A 22,990-nucleotide genomic window follows, 5' to 3' on the forward strand; every position below is an offset into this window, starting at 1 on the left:
ACCAGCAATCCCCGCACATTAACACTATCCTACACACACCAGGGACAATTTACATTTTAGACAATAGACAATAGGTGCAGGAGTAGGCCATTCGGCCCTTCGAGCCAGCACCACCATTCAATGTGATCATGGCTGATCATCCTCAAACAGTACCCCGTTCCTGCCTTCTCCCCATATCCCCTGACTCCGCTATTTTAATACCAAGCCAATTAACCTACAAAGTCCTTGGAGTGTGGGAGGAAACCGAATATCTCGGAGAAAACCCACGCAGGTCATGGGGAGAACGTACAGACTCCGTACAGACAAGCACCCGTAGACGGGATCGAACCCGGGTCTCTGGCGCTGTAAGGCAGCAACTCTACCGCAGCGCCACTGTGGGAAATACCACGGCCACTGAGCCAACTTCCAGCCTGATAAACCCCTCTCTGCAACAACTAGGCTGAAAGGACACCCTCATTTCTAGAGATTTGGAACCCCCTAAACTCCCAAACTTTGGGGGGCTCAACATTGCAAAGGAAAAGTGAACATTCTCAGCCCAGTCTTATTCTGCGGATAAAAACAAAGCTGACATTTGTGGAAGACCAGCATTTGATTTATTAAACTTGAAATATTACAGTTTCATCCAGGTGTTCACTCATCTGGATTCTGCAGTCGATTGATGGATTGGTGGAATCTGGCACTGGCAGAAAAATAGCTATTACCAAAATACCTTTCAACAGTTACTCGATCTTCAAGCATCAGATAAGTGACGGCCCATCGTAAATAACGCGAGGATTGTTCTCAAACCAAATGGAGGTATGTGGTCACATAACTTTGCACAGTTAACAACATTCAGACACAAGAACTTGGCCTCAGCGACTAGTAACATGTTGATGATGGAGACCAGTTACATGATATTCACAGAGGGCAATCTGCGATCACGCGGATGGTATTCACAGTATTTATTTCAATTTCACATTGAGGAGTTTGCAGGTATATCTGTGATTGTAGAAGGACATTTCCTGACGCACATTTGAAGAAAGAAAAAGGCGAGAACCGAAGGGGCGGGACTTTGTCCACGTTTAAGACATCCTGTTCCTTTTGTATATTTCATACAAGGGCAACATTAAACTGATGATTTGTTCATAAATCCAATTACCTTTTATATGAAACTAATAATCAGTTCATTTCTTGCAATATATTTACACAGAGGCTGAATAATGCCCCTTGCTAAATGCCAACCGTTGCCCAAGCGAAAATCTTTCCAAGGTCAAAATTCTCAGCTGGTGAATGATAAAACATTAGAGGCTGCTTGCTAATGAAGTATAAAGAAATAACGTTCTCACTCAAGTTTTGCCTTCAACCAAACATAACTGGGAAGGCAATAGGCAGGTAGCTTTCTTCATGACACTTGATGCCTGCGTACTCTTGAGATAATTTCATATGGTTTAGGAAGACAATGTAACAGCTGTTCCCAGCAAGTCCACACTCTTCCGCACAGAAAACCAGGCAAGTGGAAACTCTCAAACGTTATCAAACTGGTAACAGCTGGAAGACCGAACTGCACAACTAAAATTGGAAAGCGAAAAAAAAAAAAAGCTACATGTGCTGAGCATCTGAAATAAGAGTGAAAAATGCTGGAGGTGCTCGGGAGTTCAGGCAGCACCTGTGGGGACATTAGAGGTAACGTTTCAGGTCACTGATCTTTCAGCACTGAGATGTGAGCTCCTTCTCTTCCATTGTCAGGCTTCTGAACGGTCCTTCCACAAGCTCGGGTACTGTCCGATTCACCTCTACCCCATTGTGGACATTGGACCTTGTTCTCGTTCATAAGTTATAGGAGCATTCGGCCAATCAAGTCCACTCCGCCATTCGATCATGGCTGATCTATCTTTCCCTCTCAACCCCATTCTCCTGCCTTCTCCCCAGAACCCCTGACACACATTATCTCTCGAACTGATGCACGACAAAACTGTGAACTATATTCTGCACTCTGTATCTTCCAAATTGCCCTATCTATTGTGCTTGAGTTTGGCTTGTTTGTATTTAGGAATAGCATTATCTGATCTGTTTGGATAGCATGCAAAACAAAGCTTTTCACTGTACCTCGGTACACTTTACAATAATAAACCTAAATCTAAGACCAATGTGTTTGATGTTTTGAAAGATTGAAAGATAATTGAAACAGGCCCTTCAGTCCATGCCGACCATTGATAACCCATTCACATGAGTTTTATATCATCCCACATTTTATTCCACTCCCTAATGTTTAATGTTTTATGTGTCATTCCTAACTGTCACTGTATGTCATGTTGTCACTTGCGGGCGGAGCACCAAGGCAAATTCCTTGTATGTGAATACTTGGCCAATAAACTTATTCATTCATTCTAGGGGTAATTTACAGAAGCCAATTAATCTTTGGGTCGTGAGAAGAAACTGAGCACCGGGAGGAAACAGGACCCTAGGTCAGAATCGAACCGGCGTCTCTGGCACTGTGAGGCAGTTGGTCTATCGGCTGTGCCACTGTGTCGGCGTTGTCTCTGTTGCAGAGAAAAAGAGGCGTTGAGAGAACAAACGGAACATCTGCGATAGAGTGGAGACCGAGAGAAACAAACGGCCACAAATTGCTGACGGTTCTGTTTGAGAGAGGGCAATGCATCCCTTTCCATAGCTCACCAGCTTGGGAAAGTGTAAATAGTGGAGATAAATGTGTGGAACAGAGACAGAGAGAGGAGGTAAATGTAGAACACAGCAGTTGGTGGAAGTCTGAACGAAGAGAGAGTGGTTGAGGTGCTCTCTCTTGGTCAAAGCCAACTGCATGCTGTTTGTGTCATCTGGTCAACTTGGTGTCCTCTCTACCACAGTCGTTCCACCCGTCACTCTGCCCTCTCCCGCTCTACAATATATATCATGTACGTTTTCTAGTAACTGATGGAAGATCATTGACCTGAAACAAGACTCTGCCCCTCGCCCTGCAGATGTTGTCTGACCTGCAGAATAAGAGATGAAGTGCTGGAAGAACTCAGCAGGCCAGGCAGCATCTGTGGAAGGAATGGACGGACAATATTTCAGGTCGGGACTCTTCTTCAGACCCTTCCGTGGCGTAACTCCAGCATTTTCTGTGCGTTTTCTTAATTGTACAAATAAAATGTTCTTTTGATATATTACATCTTTGATAATCTCTTTACTGACTTGGAAAAGGTAGACTGCAGTCCAAACCTTTAACCTTTGACTTAAAACCATGTCCACAAAATAATAACGCATGACTTTTTTTTCAGATTCAACTTTGATGTGGCTCCACAATATCTATTGCTGCACGTACAATACAAATGATTATCTAAAGACTTTTGCAAAATAAATGTGTATGTCCCTTTCAAATAAGCAGACATTCTGAAAGTATTTACGTTCAGTTTTGGGGTAAGGGGAACCGATGGTGAGACTAGCAATCATAGTCTAATATGTCTGGATCCATGCATCTGGATTTGAGCTCAATTTATCACCATTCTACCGATACAAATTTGCCTCCACGAGGCAGAGTTTCCGAAAATATTTAACATTGAAACATAAGCTCTAAAATCTGCACAAAAACTAAAAGGCATGATTGACACAAAACATAGACCAATGTCTTAAGTAAAGAATTCGCTTGGATTATTATTCGGATCTTTTAAATAGAATTTATTAAAAACAGCGGTAATCTAGTAATCTCCCTGGTCGGAACATATTTGATGGCACCTTTCTCCGTTATTTCCTTGTTACGTCTGTGAGAGCAGGCATCACAAACCCAGTACACGTGGACAGTGTGCTTTTTAAAATTCCAAAATAGATGAATCCCCTGAAATCTCTCAGGCGATAAATCCGTGCTTTCCACTTCCAGTCTTTGCAATTGGGCTTGGTAACTCCGGAGCTCCCCGGATGAGGGGTGATCGTAAGTGATCGATGAAGGTCCAGCAGAGAGAAAAGTCAGCTAGAACACTAGGCTTCAGGGTATCGCCATCAAGCCACTAGACTTCTTGGTGTTGCCACCCTCTGAAATCTGTGTCACAAACGAACTCCAATGAGGCTGAAGTTTCATATCCTCTATGTTATCGACCCAAACGGAGGGGGGGGGGGGGGGGGGGGGGGGGGGGGGGGGTTGACCCAGGAGCCATGCTCGTTCTACGAATTGAATACATCTTTATTCCTTTGATTGCTGCAAGCCTGATGCCGCTGATTTTTCGTCAACCATTTTGATTTCAGAGAGTTCTTTTTTCATATTTTTCTTTCTTGTTTTCCCCTATAAAAAAAAACCCCGCCCTCGCACAGAATACCTTTTGCTAACGACTGACATTTTAAAGAACTCACAAAAATATTGTGCAAAAAAGGCCGGTAAACCATGGTTCTACCAGGACTCTACACACATCTACATCAGCTCTGTAATAGTCTTTTGTTACTGAAACCATATTCTCTTAATATGACGTTCATCTAAATATATTTGCAGTATAAAACTGCCGATTCTAGATGTTAAAGCAAGGAGGCAGAACTCTGCCGTGCATAACATAATGTTCACATTTACGACTGCATAGTTCCCTTTTATTCTCCAAAATGTCTGTACTGTTTTGAACCCTGAAGTCAATACGGTGCAAAAAGAAAAGGTGTATGTGTTGCCCGCAGAGGGCCTGGGGTCGCTCTGAAAAAGGCTGGTCCGAGAAATGGTGTCTGGAAGAGTGTGGTCGGTCGAAAACTGAGATTTGGCATAGCGCAGACAGCGGCTGCTGTTAAAGGGTTAGGTAAGAAACCGGTTGCTATTGGTTTTGTGAGATGCTTCTGAAAAGCCAGCTTTGTCTGAGGAAACAAAAAAAACATTTAAAAAATGATTATGATGTTCCAACCACACTGGATCATAATTATTGCTCACCATTACCAGTCCTCACCTTTGATCGAAAAGCAAAATTTTGTTTTGTTTCGAGATACAGCTCGGAAACAGGCCCTTCGGCCCACTAAGTCCATGCTGACCACTGATCACCTGCTTACACTAGTTCGATCTTATCCCACATTATCATCCATTTCCTGCACTTGAGGGCCCAATTAACCTACAAACCCTCACATCCTTGGGATGTGGAAGGAAACGGCGGCACTCAGAGGAAACCCACGCAGTCACAGGGGGAACGTGCAAACTCCACACAGGCAGCACCCGAGGTCAGGATTGAACCTGGGTCTCTGGCGCTGTGAGGCAGCAGCAGCTCTAGCTGCTACACTCTGTGCTGCCCCTGAAAACTATGCAAGGGCATAGAAACACATCCAAAGATGCAGGAAAGACTCAGAGTGGGAAACAGAGTAAATATATCAGGTCAGTGATCTTTCATTTGTTCTGTACACAAATATAAAAGATCATTGAGCTGGAATGGTATTTCAATGTCTTGCTCTACAGATGCTGTCTGACCTGCTGAGTACTCCGAGCATTTTCTGTTTTATTACCGTTGCACTATATTACTACAATCTTTTGGAAATGATTATTTATAAATTAATCAGTCCTGCTTATGGCATTTCAGATGTAGGTAATAATATTTTTGTACACTGGGCAACAGTATAGGGAAGTAGAGATAAGACAGATGATCAGCTATTATCTTGGCGAAACAAGGATATGCAGGTGCTGGAATCTTGAGCAAAACGCCAAAGTACTGGAGTAACTCAGCAGGTCAGGCAGCATCCCAGCAGAACTTGGATAGATGACGTTTCAGACTGAAGATAGGTCCCGACCCAAACGTTGCCTACCCATGTCTTTATTCAATTTAGACATTAGCGATACAATGTGGAAACAGGCCCTTCGAAGTACCGAGTCCGCATGAACCTGCGATCGCCCCCATACACTAACACTATCCTGCACAGTAGGGACAAGTTACAATTTTACCAAAGCCAATTAACTTACAAACCTGTATGTCTTTGGAGTGTGGGAGGAAACAGGAACGCCCGGAAAAAATCCACGCAGTCACGGGGACAACGTACAAACTTCATACAGACAGTACCCGTAGTCAGGGTTAAACTCGGGTCTCTGCCGTTGCGCCACTTTGCTGCATCAATATCCTCCAGAGATACTGCCTGACCCGCTGAGTTACTCCAGCACTTTGATCAGCTATGATCTTACTGGAATGCACAGCATACGGTGTGAGGGGGCCGAATGGACTAGGCGCTGCTTGCCATTCCCTGAACAACACAATTCTTGAACTAAAAATACCTGGACCAGTGAAGGATATTATGTTCTTTAACATATGGGATTTCAGTAATTTAACTATAATCTTATAAGGCACTTTCAAATCAGATGTATCTGTATTTATTTTCATTGTACTTTGTATTCAGATTTTGTTTTACCATCTCCTCTGAAGGATTAGCATCTTTGCTCTGCATCAAGCAGCCTTCTATTGTATTTTTGAAGTGCAACTTTATTTAGGTTATTAGCACATCCTAACATCAAAGACTGAGTCTGAATCATAGATTTGTGTGATGGTGCCCAATTGTGAGTGGAACAGAATCCCCCAGTAAAGGTCTGGATAGAATGGAAGTGGAGAGGACTAGTGGGAGAGCCTGGGATCAGAGGCCACAGCCTCAGAATAAAAGGACCTACTTTTAGAAAAGAGACGAGGAGGAATTTCTTTGGTCAGAAGGTGGTGAATCTGTGGAATACATTGCCAAAGAAGGCTGTGGGGGCCAAGCCAATGGATATTTTTAAGGCAGAGAGAGATAGATTCTTGATTAGTACGGTTGTCAGGAGCTATGGCGAGAAGGCAGGAGAAGGAAAAGACGGAGCAGTCACGATTGAATGGCGGAGTAGGTCTGATGGGCCGAATGGCCTATTTCGCCTCCCATGACTTCTGAACTTATACTTGGGGATATCGATCCCAACAGCAGGGTGGTGTAACTTAGGTGGAAGAGGGGGAAAAAAAGTCAACTGTAATTCATCTGTTAGGCCTCTCCCAGGAGCAGCAGTGATGGGGGTAGTGAACCTTACGGCCATCCCAGGCCTTCAGAGATGCGAGTGGTCAGAGGCTGGTACTCACCGCCAACACAGCAGTCTGTTGCAGCTTGGCATAAGGGCTGTATTTGGGCTTGGACGTCTTTCCTGTCAGCCGCTCCTTGTGTCTTCTGCTGGTCATATGCTGCATTGGAAGGCAAATAGATTTACAGATAAACAGAGTGCTTGAAAGACAGAAACACTTCATTCAGTTATTTTAGTAATACAGTCACTGACAAGCCTCCGTAAGGAAAGTAGACACAATGTGCTGGAGTAACTCAGCGGGTCAGACAGCATCTCTGGAGAAAAAGGATGAGTGACATTTTAGGTCGGAATCCTTCTTCAGACTGGAGTTCTTCAGTTCTGACCTAGAAAACATAGAAAATAGGTGCAGGAGGAGGCCATTTGGCCCTTCAAGCCAGCACCGCCATTCATTGTGATCATGGCTGATCGTCCTGTATCAACCTGACCTGAAACATCACCCATTCTTTTTCTCCAGAGATAGACAATAGACAATAGGTGCAGGAGTAGGCCATTCGGCCCTTCGAGCCAGCACCGCCATTCAATGTGCTCATAGCTGATCATCCCCAGTCAGTACCCCGCTCCGCCTTCTCCCCATATCCCCTGACTCCGCTATTTTTAAGAGCCCTATCTAGCTCTCTTGAAAGCATCCAGAGAACCTGCCTCCACTGCCATCTGAGGCAGAGAATTCCACAGACTTACCACTCTCTGTGTGAAAAAGTGTTTCCTCGTCTCCGTTCTAAATGGCTTACTCCTTGATTTTAAACTGTGGCCCCTGGTTCTGGACTCCCCCAACATCGGGAACATGTTTCCTGCCTCTAGCGTATCCAAGCCCTTAACAATCTTATATGTTTCAATGAGATGCCCTCTCATCCTTCTAACTCCAGAGTGTACAAGCCCAGCTGCTCCACTCTCTCAGCATATGACAGTCCCGCCATCCCGGGAATTAACCTTGTAAACCTACGCTACGCTCCCTCAATAGCAAGAATGTCCTTCCTCAAATGTTGCCTGTCCCGCTGAATTACTCCAGCACTTTGTGTCTATCTTCGGCATAAACCAGCAGCTGCAGTTCCTTCCTACAGCATAGGAAACATGATGGTTCTGCTTACTGGATGATGGGTGCAACCTCACTTCACTCTGCAATCTCATGCAGAGTTGTTGCCAGCTCTCAGCCTAAGATCTTGCATTGTTGGCCCAGTGTCTGCCAGTGGGATTGCTGCAGTCAATTTCCCGAGTGGGTTTACAGTCTTTATCTCTCTGCTTCTATCTCTTCACCTCTCTCATGCAGAACTTCCATTGTCACTGCTTTTTAAAGAACAATCTATTTTATTTGGAAGACCCCCCTCGGCACTTCTGTCTGTGTGCAGCTGAAAAGGCAGAAGAATACATTCATTTTCTTTCCAGAAATCCTACTCCAAAGGACATATGAAGCAGGGGCAGGAGTGAGCCACTTCTTATATGTCCCTTCATTCAAGACGATCATGGCTGCTCTTTGCCCTTCTCTAACATTTTCCCTCGCTAGTCCTTTATCCAACAATTCTCTTATCATCTAAACATCTATCTATGTCCATCTAAAGTTCTTGGAAATCCTGGGACCTCGTGGGACCACTTGGGGCATTGTGGAAATTGTCCATGCAGGTTCTCCAAAGCTCCTTCCAGAACAGGTGGCCTTCAATATATTACAAATGCCTTTGTGAATGGCCTGATCTCAGCTGTACATTGTCAGAAGTCTTGTCTGTTCCGTTATGGACAAGCAGAATTGGGCAAACAGTGGTAGAGTTGCTGCCTTAAGGGGCTGTCCCACTGTACAAGCTAATTCAAGAGCTCTCCCGAGCTAAAAAAAAAAAATCAGACTCGTGGTAAGCACGTAGAATGTACGTAGCGGGTACGTCGGAGCTCGGGGCGTCTCTTAGCGCCTCGTAACGCTAACAGCAGGTATTCGGGAAACGCGGTAAGCTCGTGAAGACTTGTGAAGATTTTTCAACATGGAAAACATGTTCAAAAAAACATGTTGAAAAATGTCCACGAGAGCCCCGAGTACCCACGAGCAGCTATTACCATAATTCTCCAAATACGAATCAGGGGAAACTCGGGAGAACGCTTGAATTAGCTCGTACAGTGGGACAGCCCCATTACAATGCCAGAGACCCATATTCAATCCTGACTACGGGTGCTGACTGTACAGAGTTTGCACGTTCTCCTCGTGACCTGCACAAGTTTTCTCTGGATGCTCCAGTTTCCTCCCACACCCCAAAGATTTATAGGGTTTGTTGGTTCATTCATTTGGTAAAATTGTAACATTCTCCTGCGTGGCTGTTGGAAGAATCATCTTCCCTGAGATGTGTAGGAAGGAACTGCAGATGCTGGTTTACACCAAAGATAGACACAAACTGCTGGAGTAACTCCATGGGACAGGCAGCATCTCTGGATAGATGCAATGGGTGATGTTTCGGGTCGAGATCCTTTTTCAGACTCTGAAATGTCGGCCATTCCTTCTCTCCAGAGATGCTGCCTGTCCCGCTGAGTTACTCCAGCATTTTGGGTCTATCTTCGGTTTAAACCAGCATCTGCAGTCCTTTCCTACACATGAGAACAAATTATCTCTGTGGCACAAGGTCACAATGTGTGACAAATGAGCTAATGTGTAACCAAATCACCTCATCCCCATAATGGAAACAGAGCCTCATAGCACTGCTAAGTATTTTAGAAAACCAAATGTATTTAGTCTTTGTGGGTGGATGACAATCTTAGGGTTTGAAAACATACAGAAAAGTGGTTGTCAGGTGAAGATGCTTGGCTATAGCAGTTTGCTTGTCAGCCTCTATATATTATGTCTGAAGCATGAGGATAAGCTATCACGGTACTCACCACGTATCATCCTATTTATGCTGTTGTTTCTAGGCACATTTATACTGTATATATAGGACCTGTTATTGAAGCTGTGTGCAGTTGGGTTTGAGATACTGAGCAAATGAACGATGGCAGAGAGGAGTAATAGGCAGCTGGGGACAAGAGTCAGCGGGTTGCAGAGCTTAGCGACTTGAATTAAAAGAATCAGTAGTAAGGAAGGCAAATGCAGTGTCAGCATTTATTTCAAGAGGACCAGAATATAATAACAGGGATGTGACGCTGAGGCTTTATATAGCACCGGTCAGACTACATTAGGAGAATTGTGAGCAGTTTTGGGCCCCATATCTGAGTAGGGATGAACTGTTGTCGAGGAGGGTCCCTGGGAGGTTTACAAGAATGATCACGAGGATAGGCAGCATCTCTGGAGAGAAGGAATAGGTGGCGATTCGGGTCGAGACCCTTCTTCAGACTGAAGGATGATTGGGTTCAGGCACGATGAGCGTTTGATGGCATTGGGCCTGTACTCGCTTGAGTTTAGAAGGATGAGGGGGGGGCCTCATTGAAACTTACCGACCAGTGAAAGGCCAGGATAGAGTGGATGTGGAGAGGATGTTTCCACTAGTTGGGTGAGTCTCGGACCAGAGGGCACAGCCTCAGAATAAAAGGACGTAACTTTAGAACGGAGACGAGGAGGAATTTCTTTAGGCAGAGGGTGGTGAATCTCTGGGATTCATTGCCACGGACGGCTGTGGAGGCCAAGTCAATGGATATTTTTAAGGCTGAGATTGACAGATTGTTGGTTAGTACGGGTGTCAGGGGTTGCGGGGAGACGGCAGGAGAATGGTGTTGAGAGGGAAAGATAGATCAGCCGTGATTGAATGATCGATGGGCTGAATCTAATTCTTCTCCTGTGATGTATGAACATAACAGAGAGCATGCAATGGGAGGTTTTGTAAAGATTACCAGTGGCGTGCAATTTTCTGCCCCTTTTCTGCAGAGAGTGGCACGGTGGTGCAGCGGTAGAGTCGCTGCCTTACAGCGCCAGAGACCTGGGTTCGATCCTGACCACAGGTGCTGTCTTTAAGATAGGGCTCTTAAAGATAGCGGAGTCAGAGGATGTGGGGAGAAGGCAGGAACGGGGTACTGATTGTGGATGATCACATTGAATGGCAGTGCTGGCTTGAAGGGCCGAATGGCCTATTCCTGCACCTACTGTCTATTATCTATTGTACGGAGTTTGTATGTTCTCACCAGGACCTGCGTGGGTTTTTTCCTGGGCTTCCAGTTTCCTCCCACACTCCAAAAACGTCCAAGTTTGTAGGTTAATTGGCTTCTGCAAATTGTAAATTGTCCCTAGTGTCCGTACGGACAACAGTGCTAGCGTACGGGGTGATCGCTGGTCGGCCTGTTGCCACGCTGTATCTCTAAAGGTTAAAGTGTAAAGACTCACCTGCTTGAGTTGGGTTTCGGAGTTGACGTAGATTTCACAGATGTTACAGTGGAAAGCCTTGCTCTGGATGCCGATGCTCCCCTTGTTGCCAATGCGTTTGGTTTTGTACAATGTCCGTGGGAACAGTCTCAGCCTGCTCCTCCTGTTGTGGCTGTTCTGCCCTTGTAGCACTGATTTATGCTTGGACCCTAGAAATGCAGCAAAATAATGTGTCATCCATAATTACAATGTAGTCCACAAGGTTCTGGCGATATTCGTGGAGAAACAAAACCAGCAAACAGAAAACAATGCACGGGCTAGAGATAGACGCAAAGTGTCAGAGTAACTCAGCGGGTCAAGCAGCAACTCTGGAGAAAACGGATGAGTAACATTTTGGGGATGGGACCCTTCAGAAGAATGATCCCGACCAGAAACGTCACCCATCCTGTTATGTTGCCTGAATTACTCCAGCACTATGTGTCTGACTTTGGTATAAACCAGCGCCTGCCGTTTTTGTTTGTACATAACTCATGGACTAGCCTTACTAACTGGGGTTGCCAACCGTCTCATATTACAGAAGATGCCCTGTATTTAAACAGGAAAGACACAAAGTGCTGGAGTAACTCAACGGGTCAGTCAACATCAGTGGAGAACATGGGTAGATGACGTTTTGGGTTGGGACCCTGGATGCCCACTGGCGATCAGTGCAGGACATCTTGCTGTAATTCCCCAAGCCTGGTTTCCATCCCACTAATGATCGAGGTCTGGGCTTGGTTGGGGTACCCCTGAGACACACTTTTCTTTGGTTTTGTCTGACAGATTTGATGCCTCAGAGTTTTACACTCAGGTGCCATAGGACATAGGGTGCAGGAGCAAGAGTCCGTTTGTTCTCGCTCTTTGCGTCTCCTATGAACTTCTGCCTCAGTATTGATCTCAATTCCTCGATTGCCTTAATGTCTGAAAATATCTTTGAATGCACTCAGCAACTAAATCTCCATCAGCAAAGAAAAGTTCTCATCTTGTTCTTGAAACATAGAAACATAGAAAATAGGTGCAGGAGTAGGCCATTCAGCCAGTGAGCCAGCTCCACTATTCAATATGATCATGGCTGATCATCCAGAATCAGTACCCCGTTCCTGCTTTCTCTCCATATCCCTTGATTTCTTTAGCCTTAAGAGCTAAATCTAACTTTCTTGTTATACATTCAGTGAATGGGCCTCCACTGTATTTTGTGGCAGAGTATTCCACAGATTCACAACTCTCTGGCTGAACAAGTATTTCCTCATCTCAGCCACTATCAGAGGAAGGCAGAGGGTTTGAGAGATGGGAGTTGAAACCAGCATTTGTGTCTATCTTATATTTGATCCAACATGGGTGCACAAAGGTAGCTTAGGTAAGCAATGGCCACCTATATTTAATCATATAACCATATAATCCAAGTCTCAAGAGGGGTCTCGATCCGAAACGTCATCCATTCCTTCTCTCCAGAGATGCTGCCTGTCCTGTTGAGTTACTCAAGCTTTTTGTGTCTATCTTCGGTGTAAACCAGCATTTGTGTCTATCTTATATTTGATCCAACATGGGTGCACAAAGGTCAGGCAAGCCGGGGGGCCACTCACCATTGTTGTGTGCCTCGAGTTGTGATGTGGAGTTCACAGTCACTTTGCAACATGTACAGTACAGTTGCTGCTTCACCTTCTCCCCCTCCTTCTCGCTCTCGGGGACGGAGCTGACGCTGCTGGTGCCCCCGCTCCTGACGATCTCCGCGGCGGGCACCAGCGAGGAGGTGTCCACGCCATTCTCCGAGCTGCCGTTGGTGGCCTCTGGGCAGGGGAGCGTGGCTGAGGTCTTGTTACTAGCAGTCTCCACCACAAACATCTTGGAAACGTGGACCAGTGAGGTAGAGTCGTTTTCAGTTTTCTCCACGCTGGGTGCTGGAGTTAAATCTTCTACGAATCAAACACAATAGGTTGACAAAATATATCACCTGATTATCTTTCTTCAGTTTAGTTTAGAGATACAGCGCGGACAACAGGCGCTTTGGCCCGCCGAGTCCGTACCGACCAGAGGTTCCTTGCACATTAACACTATCCCGCGCCCACTAGGGGCAATTTACACAAACACCAGGCCAATTAACCTACAAACCTGTACGCCTTTGGAATGTGGGAGGAAACCGAAGATCTCGGAGAAAACTCAAACTGTCACGGGCAGAACGTACAAACTCCGTACAGACAGCACCAGTAGTCGGGATCGAACCCGGGTCACTGACGCTGCAAGCGCTGTAAGGCAGCAACTCTCCCGCTGCGCCACCGTGCCGCTTATAACTTTTTCGTCAGGGACTGTCTAATTAAATTGATTAAAATGTAACTGAATTCTTTTGAATTATTCAGTAGATTAGCACAAATCGGCTCATCTTAAGTCAGTTTTAGATTCCTGAGGGATAGATACAGAGGGTCTGTTTACAATGGAGCCGGGGGCAGCACGGTGGCACAGCGGTAGAGTCGCTGCCTTACAGCGCCAGAGACATGGGTTCAATCCTGACTACGGGCGCTGTGTGTACCAGGGGCTGCGATTTCCTCCCACACTCCAAAGCCATACAGGTTTGTAGGTTGATTGGCTTTGGTAAAATTGTAAATTGTGCCTAGTGTGCAGGATAGTTCTCGTGTACGAGGTGGTCGCTGGTTGGTGCAGACTCGCCGACGATTCTGTTTCCATGCTGTATCTCCAAAGTCCAAAGTCTAAATAAGTAGCTTTTGGAGGAGGTGATATCGTTTTTTTTAAATTAGGCTTAGTTTAGTTTAGTGATACAGTGTGGAAACAGGCCCTTCGGCCCATCGAGCCTGCGCTAACCAGCGATCCGCACACTAGTTCTCTCCTACACACCAGAGTTAATCTACAGAATCCAATTAACCTGCACACCTGCATGTCTTTGGGATGTGGGAGGAAACCGGAGCACACAGAGAAACCCACGCGGTCACAGTGAGAAACTCTGTCATGATCAACCGCGGGTCCCTGGCACTGTCCTGCTGCGCCACTGTGCTGCCATGTCTGACTATGTCTGATGATCCTTCAGTGAAATCCATTTTGCATATTTACACATGCAGGCGCTGCCATGTTTTGGCGCCATTTCCAAAGTCCGGTCCACCCGTCTGCTCGGTCTTCGGAGTCGGGGACCATGCCTAACGTGCCACAGAGCCTAATCTTGCCTTCGGGCAGCTCATGCCACAGATCTATCTACCAGCGTTCTCCAATGGCCACGGGGTGTAAACTTCCTTTTGGTCAGGAGCGTTAAACAAAATCTACTCTAAATGAACGTAATATTCTTGATCTGATGATCTGACGATTCTTCGTCTGCCTCAGAGGGCGGTGGAGGCCGGTTCTCTGGATACTTTCAAGAGAGAGCTAAATAGGGCTCTTAAAGATAGCGGAGTCAGGGGATATGGGGGGAAGGCAGGAACAGGGGTACTAATTGGGGATGGTTACACAGAAAAGCTGGAGAAACTCAGCGGGTGCAGCAGCATCTATGGAGCGAAGGAAATAGGCAACGTTTCGGGCCGAAACCCTTCTTCAGACTGATCGGGGGTGGGGGTGGGTGGGGACAAGAAAGGGAAAAGGAGGAGTAGCCAGAAGGCTGGAGGGTGGGAGGAGACAGCAGGGGAGCTGAGGAAGGGGAGGAGACAGCAAGGACTATCAGAATTGGGAGAATTCGATGTTCATGCCCCGGGGGTGTAGACTCCCCAAACGGAATATGAGGTGCTGTTCCTCCAATTTCCGGTGTTGCTCGCTGTGGCCATGGAGGAGACCCAGGACAGAGAGGTCGGAGGCGGAGTGGGAGGGGGAGTTGAAGTGCTGAGCCACCGGGAGGTCAGCTTGGTTATTGCGGACCGAGCGGAGGTGTTCGGCGAAACGATCGCCCAACCTCCGCTTGGTCTCACCGATATAGATCTGCTGGCATCTAGAGCAGCGGACGCAATAGATGAGGTTGGAAGAGATGCAGGTAAACCTCTGTCGCACCTGGAACGACTGCTTGGGTCCTTGAACGGAGTCGAGGGGGGAGGCAAAGGGACAAGTGTTGCATCTCCTGCGGCCGCAAGGGAAAGTGCCCGGGGAGGGGGTGGACCGAGAGGGAAGGGAAGAATTGACAAGGGAGTTATGGAGGGAGCGGTCTTTGCGGAAGGCAGATATGGGGGGAGATGGGAAGATGTGGCGAGTAGTGGGGTCACGTTGGAGGTGGCGAAACTGACGGAGGATTATTTTTTGTATGTGACGGCTGGTGGGGTGAAAGGTGAGGACTAGGGGGACTCGGCCCTTGTTGCGAGTGCGGGGATGGGGAGAGAGAGCAGTGTTGCGGGGTATGGAAGAGACCCTGGTGCGAGCCTCATTTATGGTGGAGGAGGGGAACCCCCGTTCCCTGAATAGTGAGGACATTTCAGATGTCCTGGTGTGGAACGCCTCATCCGTGGAGCAGATGCGGCGTAGACGGAGGAATTGGGAGTAGGGGATGGAGTCCTTACAGGAAGCAGGGTGGGAAGAAGTGTAGTCCAGATAGCCATGGGAGTCAGTGGGTTTATAGTGTATGTCGGTTAGAAGTCTATCACCTGCAATGGAGATAGTGAGGTCAAGGAATGGTAGGGAAGTGTCGGAAATGGTCCAGGTGTATTTCAGTGCCGGATGGAAATTAGTGGTGAAGTGGATGAAGTCAGTCAGTTGTGTGCGGGTGCAGGAGGTGGCACCAAAGCAGTCGTCGATGTAGCGGAGGTAGAGGTTGGGGATGGGGCCCTGGTATGTATTGAACAAGGATTGCTCGACGTAACCTACAAATAGGCAGGCATAGCTGGGGCCCATGCGTGTGCCCATAGCTACTAATTGGGGATGATCAGCCATGATCACATTGAATGGCGGTGCTGGCTCGAAAGGGCCGAATGACCTACTCCTGCACCTATTGTCTATTGTCTATTGACGTAGATTCTCGACCCGAAACGTCACCTATTCCTTTTCTCTAGAGATGCTGTCCGACCCGCTGAGCTACTCCAGCATTTTGTGTCTATCTTCGGTGTAAACCAGTGTCTGCAGTTCCAAGTGCCTCTAATTTTAAATCCGCTGACAATACTTGTTTTAGCTTATTGAAAATACCTGAATGCAGAGAAATAAAACATGAAAGAAAAAAAAATGGAGTGAAAAACACTTAAAGAGAATCACGCTGCGTTTTATAGGTGATAGTCGTCACTGTTTGGCTGAGGATTGAAAATCTACTAGAATACCTAAGTGGTGTAATAACTGTCAACTTGTTATTTTCTGACATGAAATGTAAACTTCATTTTCAATTTGCTTGTGAACTGCAAGTTCAATTTGATACCAGGCGTGGTGTTATATATCATTCCACGCAGATAAACCCTCTGTACAATTATGTGCGACTGATCTGATGTACTTTGATGCACAATCGAATTATTAAATATCTTACATCCGGAGGTGTGATTGTCATGTTTCATCTCCAAGGGACCAGCTTACAGCTGGCTGCGTGAAATATGGCGGCAGATCAGGAAATAAGCTTTCTGAGGTTAAAACGACTGCTTTTCCCAACCAATTGCAAAACACACTCCACATCTGAATGCAGATTCTGCGGAGTTTGATGGCGTTTTAAATGACTAAACACATCAAATAGACTACTTAGTACTTCAGGGGTTTTCAAGTAGATTTGGCAGACACTGAACAAGCACAAAGTCTGTTTCTAAGCAAATGGAGAGGAGTTTTAAACATTCGCCCCATGATGGGCCTGGCAGGAGCTGTAAGTGGTACAGCGATCAGCCTGGCATGATAATCAGGCTGCTGCACGTGGGCAGGGTCCTAGTGCCCGCCCTCCACTGCGTTACCAGGCCTTGCTCTTTAGAATGTTGGACTTTAGGGATACAGCGCGGAAACAGGTCCTTCGGCACTCAGAATCCACGCTGACCAACAATCACCCCGCACACTAGTACTGTAGTGCACACTAGGGACAATTTACCATTTTATACCGAAGCCAATTGACCTACAAACCTGTACGTCACTAGAGTGTCAGAGTTCCCACCCACTCAGTTGCCGGTTCGATTAATAGGGTGATGTGGAGTATGTTCCAAGAGACCACCAGAAGAGATGAGGGGAGGGGGGACCTCATCGAAACTCACCGAATAGTGAAAGGCCTGGATAGAGTGGGTGCGGAGAGAATGTTCCCAGCAGTGGGAGAGGCTGGGACCCGAAGGCCACAGTCTCAGAATAAAAGACGTACTTTGAGAAAGGAGATTTTTTTTAGTCAGAAGGCGGTGAATCTGTGGAATTCAATGCAACGGACGGCAGCGGAGGCCAAGTCACCAGGTATTTTTAAGGCGGAGATTGACAGATTCTAGATTAGTAAGGGTGTCAATGGCAGGAGAATGGGGTTGAGAGGGAAATATAGACCAGCCATGATTGAATGGTGGAGTAGACTCAATGGCCTACTATTGCTCATGTGACCTATGAACTTATCTGTGCCAGACAAAGGGAATTAGACAGGGAAAGATAACCGACACAGGGCGGATAATAGCCCGAATGCAACTTGAAGCATTTTGAAGAATTTGGTGCAAATCCGTGTTAAGTTTGTTGGGTGGAGGTGGGGATGTCATTTCATTGCCATATGTACCAACAATGGAACTATGACATTCTTACTTGCAGCAGCACAACCGGCTGCAAACGCAGATTTTTTTTTTTTGGGCGAGAATATCTTACCCAAATCCCTCTCCAAGGCTGCACTGTACTCCAATGTACTTCATTTTCACAAAGCAATATCTTCAGCCATTCCTGACCCAACATCACACGAATCCACTTGGGACTCAACGGGCTCATCATTGGAAAAGCCACTCTGTTGCAGCCCCGCGCAGTTGTCACCAGAATGCAATGTTTGCCGTCCGCTCATGTTAGCCGAGGTCAAGGTTCACACCAGCCTTGACATTAGACCACAGGCCACCAGAGGGAACATTACAAGTACAAAAGAGAAGTGTACCTGAGGCTTCTCTTTAAACCTCACTGTGGTGACAGGCTTGCTCGATCAATATTTGGTTTCATTCTATATCAACACATATTTCTCCTTTAATTCCGCCCCTGACATCGCGGCTTATCTCTGGTTATTTTGCTTTACTCAGGATTTATTTATGTTTTTATGGCCCATCATTTTGCAACACACAGTATTACCCTGGCACTGATACTCTGCACTATTTCTCTCAGCGGTTTTCTATTTATTCTTGATTCACAACGAATAAAGATAGACAGAGGGAAATATATTGCTGCAGCTGAACATGATGCAGCCAATAAATAGAGCCCTTTCATGAGCCTACAGCCGCTTTGAGTATCGTATCAGCTTCTCTCCAAATATAACTATGAGGATCAAAATTTCAATCACTAGAGTCATAGCAATTCTTTCTTAAAATAATAATCATAATGCACCATAAATCCAAGTTCTGCTTCAATTTATTTTATCTAAAGCTGACAGAAATTGAATTTGGGCGTGGGGGCTAGAGTCTGGAGTGAAGTTCCCTCCTGATAACTCACTGGGATATTTCCCATTCAGTGCCCATGCACGTCACATTTTACTTGGGATCCTTCACTAGAATTGAGAAAGAAAGATAAATAGTTTGTGTGGGAAGGAACTGCACTTGCTGGTTTAAACCGAAGATAGACACAAAATGCTGGAGTAACTCAGCGGGACAGGCAGCATCCCTGGAGGGAAGGAATGGGTGACGTTTCGGGTCGAGACCCTTCTTCAGACGAGTCAGGGGAAAGGGAAACGGGAGATATAGACGGTGATGTCGAGAGATATAGAACAATGAATGAAAGATATGCAAAAAAGTAACGATGATAAAGGAAACAGGCGATTGCTAGTTGAGAACGGGAACCTGGTGCCACTTGGGTGGGGGGAGGGATGGAGAGAGAGGGAGTGCATGGGTTAGAGAAATCAATATTCATACCAGTGTGTTGTAAGCAGCCCAATAACTTGTTCCCAATAAACAAAACAGCAAATTGAGTTGCAAGGGAGGGGAGTGAGTGGAATAAAAGGAATATCTCCTGAAGCGTGAAGCCAGATACTGGTTTGACATTGTTAAAATAGGTTACGCTTCTGATTTTAATGCTCATTAGGCAATCCAGTCTCATCCTAACACAGATTTTTTAGTTTAGTTTCAAGAAACGGCGCGGAAACAGTCCCTTCGGCCCACCATGTCCGCTCCGACCACTGATCCCTGCACATTAACACTATCCGACACACACGCTAGGGGCAATTCTTTTACATTTATACCAAGCCAATTGACCTACAAACCTGCACGTCTTTGGAGTGTGGGAGGAAACTGAAGATCTCAGAAAAAAAACCACGAGGTCGCGGGGAGAACATGCAAACTCTGTTCAGTAGTCGGGATCGAACCAGGGTCTCTGGCGCTGTAAGTGCTAATGGGGAGAGGAGAGGGGAGGGTGGGGGTTAAGGGAATATGCGGGGAATAATCTAAAGGAAAATCACTGAAGAATGGGAACGGCCAGTGACCAGCATCGCTTTGAAGAACGGTCTCGACCCGAAACGTCGCCCATTCCTTCGCTCCAGAGATGCGGCCTGTCCCACTGACTTACTCCAGCTTTTTGCGTCCATCGCCAGTTTTCATTTGTGGGTTGGAGTTAGCAGCTTCAAGTTGTTGGCCGTTAACATCTCGGGACCAAGACAAAGTTGCGAGCATGAGAAAGGTGCAGAAATGCCTCTAATTTTTCAGAAGTTTAAATAGATTAGGCACGTCACTGTAAATGTTATCAAACTTCCACAGATGTGCTGTAGAAAATATCCTGACTGGTTGCGTCATGACCTTGTACAGGAATTTCAACAATCAGGAATGCAAGAGGATGCTTTCCTCTCTCTCCATCACCCTTGCTTTCCCTCTCTCTCCATCCCTCCCCCATCCTAGTTCTCCGACTAGTTCCACTGCCCTCCTGATAACATTTTACATTGTATGCCTCGTTGTCACCTTCCCCTCGCGAGCAATGATCCATTCTGCATTTTCCTTAAACTTTGATCTCTCGTTTTCACACCTTACCCTTCCATATCTCTGTGGCTCCCTCTCCCCTGACCTTCAGTCTGAAGAAGGGTCCTGACCCAAAACATCACCCATTCCTTCTCTCCAGAGATGCTGCCTGTCCCGCTGAGTTACTCCAGCATTTTGTGTCTATCCTCAGCTGTAGAGAGTGGTGGACTTAGGCTGGTTCATCACTGCCGAAACCCTCCCCACTAACAAAAGCACAATTTACATTGTACCTCACCGCATGTGCGTATGAAAATAAACTTAACAAAGTGACTCAACTTTCTACGTCATAAGGAAACATATCTGTAGGCAAATTGTCATTCTTCTTTCATACATTGCGAAGATAACTACATTTCCAGAATAGTTTACCAGCTGTGAATCTGTGTTGGACTGACCCAAAGCTGTGAAAGATGCACGAGAAAGTCCATCTTTGTTTGGAGTGCAAATATTTGAAGTTTACACCATCTCAACTACTTTAAAGAAAACTCCTCAAACTATTTTTGATTGCAACTCTTTGAGAAAATAGCCCGCTGGATACCACCCAGCTGGACCAGCAATCCTCCTCCAAACGCAGCGATCACTCCCAATTACGTTTCCCAAAGTTGCGTTTTTCACGCTACTCTGCCGCCACGCACAACCTAGTCAATGGGTACATTCCGGTAAGAGACGACAATGATCAGGTGCCGATAGTCAGCCTTATCTAGGAAAACGGGCGAGGTTAACCTGTTTTCTCTGGCTCGCTGATGATGTCGTCAAGGTTGTGAAGGGGCTGCGTCACGCTGTCCTCCTTGGCGGCGGCGGCGGCTTTCTGCTTATTTTTCAGCGCTTCGAGTGCTTTCAGCTTCCGAGCGTGTTTGTGACCCTTGTAGTGAGCCTCGGCTTGGTTCTGCAAAGAGTAACGAGCCATTCAGTCAAGTACAACATTCCTCGCGCACGCAATCTTTGCACGAAGATGAGCAAAAAAAATAATGGCACAACTCCAAGGTCAGAAACGCGATTAGGTAAATCTCCGCGCTGCTGTTATACGCTGGAGGAAGAACCCAGATCAGATAAAATTCAATGCACTCTTGTGAGAAGAATGTCCCCTTATCTGCAGCTGTGACACAAATGTTACCAACAGATTCGCAGCATTTCATTCACATTCAAATTGTCTCCGTAGAATTCAACAAGGGATCAGGAGGGTTAGCAAAGCTTCAGGTTTTTTTTTACAGGATAGCCTAAGAAAGAAGACATAACATGAATGTCATGACCTTTTCTTAAGAGGCATTTCACAAATGTCGATATTCCTCCAAACTAAGCTGATAATAGAGAAAGGGAAGTGGCCAGGTAAAAATAAAACCCTGCTGTGTGCACCTTAACCTTAGTCAACGTGTGTCGATGGGTAGCTGCTCACCTAAGCAAGTTCATGAGTATTGTGCTGGGCTGGAGTAACTCAGCGGGACAGGCAGCATCACTGGAGAGAAGGAATGGGTGACGTTTCGGGTCTCGACCCTTCTTCAGACTGAAGGAACGTCACCCATTCTTTCTGGGTTCTCCAGCACACTGTGTGTCTATGGTCATCTAGACTTCCGCCTTAGCCATTCACCCTCAGCAAGTGGCTGGGAGAAGAGTGTAAACGTGGGTAGAGCAGCTGCCTCTCAGCACCAGAGAACCTGGTTCGATTCTAACCCCTGGTGCTGTCTGTGTCGGGTTTGCACGTTCTCCTTGCAACGGCATGGATTTCCTCTGAGTGCGCCACTTTCCTCCCAGATCTCAAAGACACGTGGGCTTGTCGGATATTTGCCCTCTGTGTGTAGGGAGTGGATGCAGAAGTGGGCGAACATAAAACTAGTGTGGAGAGATGATCACCAGTCAGTGGTGATCACCAGTGGTCTTGTTGAGCTGAATGGCCTCTTCCCATGCTGTATCTTTCAATCAACCCACACACCTCTGACAGTGGCAAGGTGGTGGGAATGTGGCAGGGCCATTACTGAGTCCGAGGCGATGGGTGAGAGTGTGGGGGGAATGCAGCCAAGAGTGCTAAACATACAGCGTGCCAACAGGCCCTTCAGCCCAACTTGCCCACACCGACCAACATGTCCCATCTACACAAGTCCCACTTGCTGGCGTTTGGCCATTATCCCTCTAAACCTGTCCTATCCATGTCTAATTGCTTCTTAAACATTGTGATAGTCCCTGCCTGAACTAACTCCTCCGGCAGCTCGATCCATACACCTACCACCCTTTGCATGAAAAAGTTACCCCTCAGATTCCTATAAAATCTTTCTCCCTTCGTCTTAAACCTCTGCTCTGCGGTTCCCGATTTCCCCTTCTCTAAGCAAGAGACTCTGTGCGTCCACCCGATCTAATCCCCTCATGATTTTATACACCTCCATAAGTTCACTCCTCATCCCTTTGCGCTCCAGGGAATAGAGTCCCAGCCTGCGTAAACTCTCCCTATAGCTCAGACCCTCGAGCCCTGGCAGCATCCTCGTAAATCTTCTCTGCACCCTTTCCAACTTGACAACATCTTTCCTCTAACATGGTGCCCAGAACTGAACACAATACTCTAAATGACGGCCCCATTGTCAACTGTAGGTGATTACAGAATCTTGACAAGACGAACAAAAAGACCACCGCGTCTGAACTATGGATGACTCGTATTCTCTTCCTAGTTATTAGGGA

The 22,990-nt window shown here is 46.4% G+C and overlaps 1 protein-coding gene across 5 annotated transcripts in view; it reads right to left on the reverse strand.

Moving 5' to 3' along the window:
• Window positions 1–926: 926 nt before the first annotated feature.
• The window catches only part of znf385c (zinc finger protein 385C), a 389,456-nt gene continuing 367,392 nt past the window's right edge, over window positions 927–22,990 (reverse strand). For 4 of the 5 annotated variants that reach the window (XM_055656996.1, XM_055656994.1, XM_055656997.1 and 1 more), the window contains 5 exons: window positions 21,050–21,212; window positions 12,884–13,213; window positions 11,286–11,473; window positions 7,011–7,109; window positions 927–4,800 (listed from right to left, as the gene is read on the reverse strand). In XM_055656996.1, the coding sequence (XP_055512971.1) occupies window positions 4,588–4,800; window positions 7,011–7,109; window positions 11,286–11,473; window positions 12,884–13,213; window positions 21,050–21,212 (993 nt within the window). In that variant the 3' untranslated portion in view covers window positions 927–4,587. The remainder of the gene's footprint in view (window positions 4,801–7,010; window positions 7,110–11,285; window positions 11,474–12,883; window positions 13,214–21,049; window positions 21,213–22,990) is intronic. The other variant, XM_055656995.1, reaches the window with a different exon arrangement.

This window comes from Leucoraja erinacea, chromosome 27, assembly GCF_028641065.1.
Source record: "Leucoraja erinacea ecotype New England chromosome 27, Leri_hhj_1, whole genome shotgun sequence".
Classification (NCBI taxonomy): domain Eukaryota; kingdom Metazoa; phylum Chordata; class Chondrichthyes; order Rajiformes; family Rajidae; genus Leucoraja; species Leucoraja erinaceus.